Genomic DNA, 9,742 nt, shown 5'->3' on the forward strand with positions numbered 1-9,742 from the left:
GGAAACACCACCAGCAAGCCTCTTGCCCGCACATTAAGTCAACTGAGCTGGGAAAGCTGAGCCGAGGGACACCTTGTTTCATTTCAAACTCTCCACAGCCTGGCATAAGGGGGGGTTAGATTGCTGTCTAGATGGCACTGGACTTTTATCGAGCATTCATTTCTCTGAGGGGTTTGATTTGTTTTCAGGGAGGTCAGATGAGTCACATCAAGCAAATGTTATCCCACACTTTCTAGTACATTTCCCTGTCATTTTCCTTTCCCTAAATGGTATGATTTTGGGGGCGGCAAAGCAGGTTTGTTGCACAACAGCTCCAAATCAACTTTACTTCCACAACCTGAATTTCCCAATACGCGATTGAATCCCACCCAAAAACATTTATAGTCCCAAAGCGCCTTCCTTTGTATCAGTTTCCTGAAGCTGTTCTGTTATCGTTGTAAAGAGACAACAAAATTATTGCCTTACTTCCTGACTGCCATGTTCTGTAAGCCACCCATGAGCCCTTGCGTAAAACACAGCGTCAATCTGCAGAGAGACTGAGCCGTTAAGGTCGGAAGAGCTCTGTGGCTGGATCAAACCAATGATCCATCTAGTAGAGAGGGGCGAGAATTTCGATTCAGTTTGCATTTCAAGCAGATTTTATCAAATTTGCACTTTCCAAATCAATATGAGAACTGAAGCACAGCCATCCTGTGAAATTAGAATGTATTAGAATTCTGGGATGCAGTTTGCCAACTAAACAATCTTTACAAAAATACATATATTCGGGGAAAGGGTGCATAAAATGAATACATGAGTGAAAATAACATACCAAAAGGCATGAAATGGTGAGAAATGGCTTGCAGAAATGTGTACCTTTGTCAACACTGCCTACAAAAATGTGTTTATTTGGAGAAATCTGCACTAAAATGGTGGAGAATTTTCATGAGGATTTGACGAGAAATGGCTTTCTGTCTTTCAAATCTTTCTATCCGTACCATCTAGTCCAGCCTCCTGTTCTCACAGTGGCCAACCAGATGCCCATGAGTCTCATAGAACAGTAGAGTTGGAAGGGGCCTATAAGGCCATCAAGTCCAACCCCCAATGCAGGAATCCAATGATAATAAGAGATATTTTTTAAAAATGGTTTCCATTTGCATTTCACTTTATGGGTTGTAACACCTCCTCCAGGTCTCGCTCTGCTCCAAAAGCCCCTGGGACCTCGGAATATGTCCACAAGTTATCATTGCCTTAATAGTGTTCACGTGTCCCCTGTCGCAGATTTTCCAAATTATAAATTCGATTGCTACAGAAGGAGTTGGCTGGCTGACTTTCAACTTCTGTTGCTGTTTCTTTAGGAACTCGCCTTGGCAACTCTCATTTCAGTTTCGTTTCTTTAACCTGGGCAGCTTGTGTGCGTAAGGAAAGAGGAAACTGGTCATAACAAACTGCACCCACTTTTTCAATATATATCCTCGTATTGGCATCTGGAAAAAAACCCAACAGGCCTTTATTATTAAGCAAGGCTGAACCCCAAAGAAACATGAAGACAGTGAACATGGCGTTTTGGAGAGAGGTTTTTGAAAAGCAGATCAAAGGGGTGAAACCAGGAGATGCCTGGAGACTAGTGATGGATCAGAGGCTTGACTTCCATTATGTGGACACTAGATGGAGGAAGTGGCTGATGGAACATGCCCATGCAAGGTAAAAAAAAAAAGTAGTTATCAGATAACTAATGATTTTGTGATTCATAATGTGCTCTATCACACTTGCAGCTTTAAATATCTGCCAGAGTGCCTCCAGACAGGAACTTCCTGTGGAATCAACAGTGTTTATGCAGGACACTGGAAAATGGAAATGGGCTTTCTTCAAGTTGATCCCGATGTAGGTATTCAGAGGGGGTTTCCCATTGCCTCCCTCTGAGGCTAGTCCTCCCCAGCTGGCTAGGGCCTGCTCAGCTTGCCACAGCTGCACAAGCCAGCCCCTTCCTTGCCCGCAACTGCCAGCTGGGGGGCAACTGGGCTCCTTGGGACTATGCAGCTTGCCCACGGCTGCACAGGTGGCAGGGCATGTAACCCCTGAGCCACTCACTGTGGGGGTGATCTTTAGCTGGCCCTTGACACCCAGGAGACACGAGTGGGGATTTGAACTCACAGACTCTGGACTCCCAGTCAGGATCTCCTCCCCACTGTGCAATAGGACATTAATGCCATCAAAATGCCAAACCACACTTACAACCCCCCACATTTTATCCAGATTACTCCTTACCATGGGAAATCCATTAAGTAAAAAAAATTCCTTTATATATCCATAATCACTCTTGGTGTGGATGCTCATTAGCACAATTTATTTTTTGGAGAGGGCAGACAGTTTGTCTCATGTGAGATGACATTTTGATGGATGGTCTCTATTGCCACACTATTCCGTATGCTCCTCACCTGAGCACAACTTGGCCATTTTTTTCCTGGTTGTCCCCTATATTTATTCATTAATTAAATTATTAAATTTATGTTCCATCTTTCCTCCCAGAAGGAGCCCAGGACAGCAAACAAAAACACTAAAAGCACACTAAAACATCTTAAAATCAAAAGACTTTAAAGCAAAACATCTTTAAAAACATATTAAAACAAAGCAACTTAAAAACATCTTTTAAAAAATGTTTAAAAACATAGATCTTTGCTTAAAAGGCTTGTTAAAAAAGGAAGGTCTTCAGCAGGTGCCGAAGAGATAACAGAGATGGCTCCTATCTTATCTTTAAGGGGAGGGAATTCCACAGGGTAGGTGCCACCACACAAAAGGTCTGTTTCCTATGTTGTACAGAACAGACTTCCTGATAAGATGGGATCTGCAGGAGGCCCTTACCTGCAGAGAGCAGTGATCGACTGGGTATATCAGGGGTAAGATGATGCATATGAAATGAAACACATTTCTTTCTAATTGTTCTTTCTAACTCTTGCGTATTAGTACTACTATTTAAAAAGCAAATGAAAATGGGCATTTTCCCCCTCCCCGAAAAACACAACCCTCCATTTCGCCCATTGTGAAACATGATCACTGGCTGGATAAAACATGTAACATTTGTTCATGTTCACGTTCTGGGATATTTTTTTAAAAGGTATGCATGCACGGATACAGAAATACCGGTGTGCATGTCCCCTATGGAAAAAAAGTGGTATAGAGCCATGGAGGAGTGATTTTGCAGAGGGCAAAAAAATCACAGGCCAGATACATTCTCACACGCTTTTCACTAGTGTGGATGGCAAATGGTGGAATAGTAACAAATATTATGGCTGAAAAAAACAGGAAGCCAATGTGGCAAACAGGTACAGAAAACAACTGGATATGAATGACTCATTCGCAATACAAGGTCCCCGTCTTGATGAACTCTCTGCTCAGATTATTTATTATTTATTTATTACATTTGTATACCGCCCCATAGCCGAAGCTCTCTAGGCGGTTTACAACAATTAAAAACATTAAAAACAAATATACAAATTTAAAAACACATTTTTTAAAAAAACAATTTAATAATAAATAATAATAATAAATTTAATTTCTTCATCGCCTATCTGGCCAATGGCCACTCTAGGCAACGTACGAAATCATTAAAATACAATTAATAAAATACAGTGATACAATATAAAACAGTGTAAAATCAATAAATCTGCAACAACAGTATTAAAAGAGGGCAGGAGGCATTACAGTTATAGCAGTTAACCCTCCCCAGAAACCCCGAAGGCCTGTTGAAAGAGCCAGGTCTTTAAGGCTTTCCGAAATACATTTAGGGAAGAGGCATGCCGGAGATCTTGTGGGAGGGAGTTCCAAAGAGTAGGGGCCACCACTGAGAATTTAAAAACACATGCTAAAATGCCTGGGAGATTAGAATGTTGCTTTGCCAACATTTGATTCCAAAATTGTTGGCACCTTAAGGTGAATGCCTCTGAGAATATGCAGAGTGGCAGAATGCCAAAATATTTTTTTTAATAGCAAGGTGAAATAATTTCCTTTTGCAAAGGGAGCAGGCTCTGTTTGAAAAAAAAAATACTTAAGGACAGAGTGCCTCTAAGCACAAGCAGTGCACTTTCCCACTCTTTCCTGTCTGAAGAGAATAAGCTTTAAGAGGTAAGTATTAGGACAAAGGGCCTCTGAGCGTTTGTAGACTGCCTCTAAAGTTTTCAGTCTTTTACTTTTAAAACACGTCTTATAGAAAGTAGAGGAACAATAACAAAAAACCTCAGTACCCTTTAAAGCAGGGATGGATTCCAATTGCGAGTGGTGAGACGAAGCAACACTTACCCAGGTTCCTTTCCTTGGAAAGAGGTCGCTGGAGGCATACTGGCATTTTGAAACATTTGTTTTCAGCATTGTTAGAGGCTCAGCTTAAATAATGCAACCGATACTCCAAAATCCACCAGTTCCATATAAAGGCTCCAGGGAGACAGCTGGAACACAAGATGCTGTTGGCTTTTTCAGAGACCAAAACTCTGAGGTTTCCCCCCGCTCTCTTCTGTGGCTGTCTATTCCTCTTTTCATACACAGACTCCTTGCCTACTTCATTTCTATTTGGAAGTGGGGAGAAGAGGCACTCTCCCTTCCAGATATTTGCTGGCCATTCAGAAGGCTGGCTATTGAGAGCAGTCCATCGGCTGTTTAATTCCCATTGCAACATATCACAAGGCTGTTTACCTAACAATAAGGAGATACTTAGACAGCCAGTGTGGCGTAGTGGTTAGAGTGTTGGACTATGACCTGGGAGACCAGGGTTCGAATCCCCACACAGCCATGGAGCTCACTGGGTGACCTTGGGCCAGTCACTGCCTCTCAGTCTCAGAGGAAAGCAATGGTAAGCCACCTCTGAATATTGCTTACAGTGAAAAACCCTATTCATAGGGTTGCCATAAGTAGGGATTGACTTGCAGTCCATTTTCAAGGAGATACTTAGCTAGGGCTTTTTTTGGTTTGATCACTGTAGCGGTCTTCCTCTTCTCCAGATCCCAGTCTTATGCAACCAGAGAATCATAGAGGTATTTTGCAGAATTAAGCACAGGCAGTAAACACTAAGCAGTAGCTACACTTCAGCTTGTTAGAAATTGCACTGAGAGTCTGGTATAGGAAAAATAACTAAGTTTATTGTAGTAAATACATTCAGCTAGAAAAGACCTACACATCTGACTAACTAGATAAGAGATGGTCTGTTGCATCTGCGCTCCTCCTCAGGGAGCCACGATGGCAAGAAGAACAAAGGAAGACTGGAGATCAGAGAAGGAGCAGGAAGGGAGATTAGTTTCCTTTGACGATACCAGTTTACACCTGGGAGGAAAAGTCAGCTTAGGTAAGAGTGGACAGAATAGTCTTAAGAGTTTAGGAGGACTCCTCTTTATTTCCCATGGAGCATGCAATCCTCTCCCAGGCTTCGAGCTCAGTTGCACCATCACATTTCCAACAGAAGAGACCATGGGGGTCATCCAGTCCGATATCTCAAGCTTACAACAATATATGGGGCCTTGGGCAGGGATGTTAAATTCTTACTGGAATCCAGGAAGAAAGAAGTTTCATTTCATTTCATTTCATTTCATTTTATTAAATTTATATACCGCCCATAGCCAAAGCTCCCTGGGCGGTTCACAACAATCAACATAAAATACAATAAAATACAATGAAACACATATTTAAAACAATTTTTAAAAGCTTAAATTTTAAATTTAAAAACATAAACATTTTTACACATACTAAAATGACTGGGAAAAGAGGAAAGTTTTAACCTGGCACCGAAAAGATAGTAATGTGGGCGCCAGGCGTACGTCGTCAGGAAGACTATTCCATAATTCGGGGGCCGCCACTGAGAAGGCCCTCTTTCTTGTCGCCACCCTCTGAGCCTCCCTCTGAGCTGTATTTTTTTTGTGTATGTGTAAGTAAATTTATTTATTTATTTATTGCATTTGTATACCGCCCCATAGCCGAAGCTCTCTGGGTGGTTTACAACAATTGAAAAAATTAAAACAAATATATAAATTTAAAAACACATTTTAAAAAAGCAATTTAAAAACACATGTTAAAATGCCTGGGAGAAGAGGAAAGTCTTGACCTGGCACTGAAAAGGTAACAGTGTTGGTGCCAGGTGCACCTCGTCAAGGACATCATTCCATAATTTGTGGGCCACCACTGAGAAGGCCCTCTCCCTTGTTGCCACCCTCCTAGCTTTCCTCGGAGTAGGCACCTGGAGGAGGACCTTTGATGTTGAGCGTAGTGTACGGGTGGGTTTTCAATGCTGGTATACTGTGGAATGGGAGAAGCAGCCTTAGACCAAGGGCTCATCTACATGGGAGCATTTCTTCATAGGAAATACACTGCATTTACTTTAGTAATAGATTTGCACCATCCGCGGTTCCTGCTCAATGTTAGCTGCCAATCAGTTTTTCCCACTCACACAAGTAGGCATTCCTCTGGGGAGGATTAGTCTCGCTTTTTCCTTGCGGTCCTGTCCTCTAATTATGCATTTCTACTCCCTCTGGTTGCTAGGTGGTCGATCGAGTCTGTTCTATAAACTACAGTAGGTTCCTTTAAGAAAAACCTAGAAGTGTGAATATCTGTGTTTTCTCTGGGGGATACAGCTGAAATACAAGTCTTTGTTTGGGCAGTGTTATGCTTTTGCGCACAAGTTAGGGGAAAAAGAAAATAAAGGCACGATTTGCAGCAACATAAACCACGTCAGCAGAACAGAGGGGAGCAGCTGGAAGTTGCTTGTCTGCTCACAGGAAACAAAAGGAAAGAAGGGAGGAGGAGATAGTGGGTGTGGAGAGGGGAACAATTGCAACACCCACCTAAAAGCATCGGAGCAAAGCAGTCTGCAAACACTAGAGAAATGGAGTAAAGACTTTTTTTCTTCCCTTTTTGTATTATTAGTGGATTAGGTTAGGAAAAACTGCATAATAGTTTCTGTTTGTCGGTAATGTCATGTGAACCATGCAAATTCAATGGAATTGTGAGTAGCACCAAACACACAGTAAACTACCGTGTAGATGAGACCCAGTGGGCTAGATCCAGAACTGGCCCACTCTCTGTGGACCACTTTTGACAGTCACCTAGTTGTCAATCACCACAGCAGTTGAATCAATTTACAGCAGGGATTTGCTCCATTCAGAAGGTCCAATCAGGAGCCAAATGTGGCAGAGCTTGCATTTGGCACCAAATTTAAAAGGCCCGGAATACAACTCCTTCTTCCTAAGGAATAGCTGGGAGTGCACTCTAAGGATCCTAAATATTCCTTTGGAGCCACACTGGCCCTAATACCTGACCTCGTATGACATCAGGTGTGGGGCAGATGGGTGTGGGGCAGATGGGTGTGGCTAGGGAAAAGCCACCTTGGTGACCAAGTTAGGGACCACTGAGTACATTAAAACCATCATAAAACAAACCTAAACAATGTAGTAAATGCCTTCATTATAAACAGTGTCGGCACAGCCAAGACTAATACCAGTTCACTTGACAAAAGCCTGACTGAACAGAGAAATCTTCAGAAAGCATCTGAAATGGGAAATAGAAGGTGCCTGTCTGATTGACAGGGGAACAGAGTTCCACAAAGCCGGTGCAGTTGTGCTGAACTGAAGGCCATATTGCTGGTAGATCCATGGCTGACGCTTGGCATCACCAGCAAGGCTCTCTTACCTTCAGCAGAGTTGGGCCTGCTCTACCTTAAGGGGGAGGGCCATTGCTTAAGGGGGAGAGCATCCAAACTGCATGCAGAAGGCCCCAGGCTCTGGCCCCAGCATCTCTAGGTAGGGCTTGGAATGTCTTTTGCCTGAACACCTTGGAGAGCTGCTGCCAGTCAGTGTAGACAATACTGAGCTAGATGGACTGATGTTCTGACTCTGTAGAAGGCAGCTTTGTCATTTCACTGTATAGCGGGATAGCTCCCTCTCTAGAACAGAGAGGAACAGAGGGGATTTCATGAGACTCCATTAACTGTTATCTTCCATGTGAGGGTTGAACTGTAGGTAGGGATGGAAAGATCTGTTGATTTCGGTTCTCTCAGTTTCTCACTTTTGTAATGTCAAATTCAGTTCTCTACATTTCTGCAGCATTCTGTGATTTTTAAAAAAAAAATCCTCAAAAATTCTCCACCATTTTAGTGTGAATTTCTCCAAATAAACACATTTTTGTGGGCAGTGTTGACAAAGGTACACATTTTTGCAAGCCATTTCTCATCATTTCATGCCTTTTTACATGTTATTTTCACTCATATATTCATTTTTATGCACACTTTCCCCGAATATATGCATTTTTGTAAATATTGTTTAGTTGGCAAACTCTATCCCAAAATTCTAATAAATGCTTATCTTGAAAGATGGCTGCGTTCTGGTTTTCATATTGTTTCAGAAATTGTGAATTTGACAAATTCTGCTTGAAATGTGAACTGAATCAAAATTCTCACCCATCCCTAACTGCAAGTTATAAAAAGAAAAGAAAAAGAGGCACACCCCAACAGAAGTACCTAACCCTGTTGGCTTTCCCCTTCATCCCCCCCCATTAGGTTTATGTGCTCCAGATGCTGCCACAGCTGGTCCTCTCATCAAGCCGTTATCCTGTTCCACATGCATTGGGAGCAACATGGGAGACAAGGACAGGTCAAGATGAGGCTCTTTGGGCAAAAGTGTCAGAAATGCTTTTCAAACAAGTATGAAGAGCCACAATTCTCCGAGGACGATGTTGACAACATCTTGGAAGACATGATCCTTGAGATAAGGGAGAAATGTTATGGAGAGCGCATTGATCACAGCAAATTCTCTAAGGTGATTGTGAATGACAGCGGTCCACATATGCGTGGCTATTGTGAAGCATGCCAGTTGGGAATACACAAAAGGCTTCATGGGCAGCCTAACTATCCAGAGCATCACAGGGAGCTCCAAAGCAAAGGGAATTTGGAGGCCATTAAACAGACAGGAACACCAACATCCACTGGCAGTTATAATTGCTGCACATGCTTTATTATTATTATTATTATTGTCCTTTTCATTTACTATTGGGACAATTTGTTCTCAGGATGGCAGAGAAGGTGGTAAATTTAAATTAGCATGCAGCTTCAGGAATCCAATCCTCCTGGCTTGGTTTGCTGTGTCTTTAGAAGTCTTCTTCTTTTCTGAATGAAAAGCAGTTGAATGTGAATTCTTTTCGGCATCCTGAAACTAAGAGCCCAGCAGCAAAATATTATTTGTCAGATCATCTCTGGTGGCAGATTCTTCTTTTCTTCCATTTGATGCTTGCTTTGTTATTTGAATAAACTTTCATTTATTCAAACAAGAAATTATACGACTGTGTGATTGCCACCATGTTGGACCACCATTGTAATGTGAGTAGGAACTCAAGTGAATTAGATATAGTAGATGGGGGAATCAGTTGGGAGAGGGACCAGTAGGAAAACGGAAGCAGAGCTCTTGGTTATGCTGCGACAGACTGTTAAGTAAAGTTTGTTCCTTCTAATGAGTATTTGTGATTCATTTCAACTCTTGCAAATATTACAACCATGGCCAAAAAGATCATTTATTAGCGTTCAAAGCATGCAGCCAGTTCCTGCGCTTGTTGACTTGGCAGTAAATCCACTGGGTTCACTTGTGGGATGAAGAACCTGAGATTCTTCTCCAACCAGCTTTTACTGATGCATTTGGCTTTCTTATTCTTTTTATTGTACTGTGGTGTTTTTAGGTGATATTTTATATGAAAGTGTGATCTATAGATATCTAAATAAATAAAAAATAATTCCCAGGCA

The 9,742-nt window shown here is 42.0% G+C and overlaps 1 protein-coding gene across 1 annotated transcript; it reads left to right on the top strand.

The window, feature by feature from the left end:
• The first annotated feature begins 1,384 nt into the window (after positions 1 to 1,384).
• LOC133388572 (receptor-transporting protein 2-like) lies at positions 1,385 to 9,407 on the top strand. Its single transcript, XM_061634536.1, has 2 exons — positions 1,385 to 1,683; positions 8,510 to 9,407. Exons 1-2 carry the CDS (start codon positions 1,523 to 1,525, stop codon positions 9,036 to 9,038), a joined length of 690 nt encoding a protein of 229 aa, XP_061490520.1. The 5' UTR covers positions 1,385 to 1,522; the 3' UTR covers positions 9,039 to 9,407.
• The last annotated feature ends 335 nt before the right edge of the window (positions 9,408 to 9,742 follow it).

This window comes from Rhineura floridana, chromosome 7, assembly GCF_030035675.1.
Source record: "Rhineura floridana isolate rRhiFlo1 chromosome 7, rRhiFlo1.hap2, whole genome shotgun sequence".
NCBI classification, from domain to species: Eukaryota; Metazoa; Chordata; class Lepidosauria; order Squamata; family Rhineuridae; genus Rhineura; species Rhineura floridana.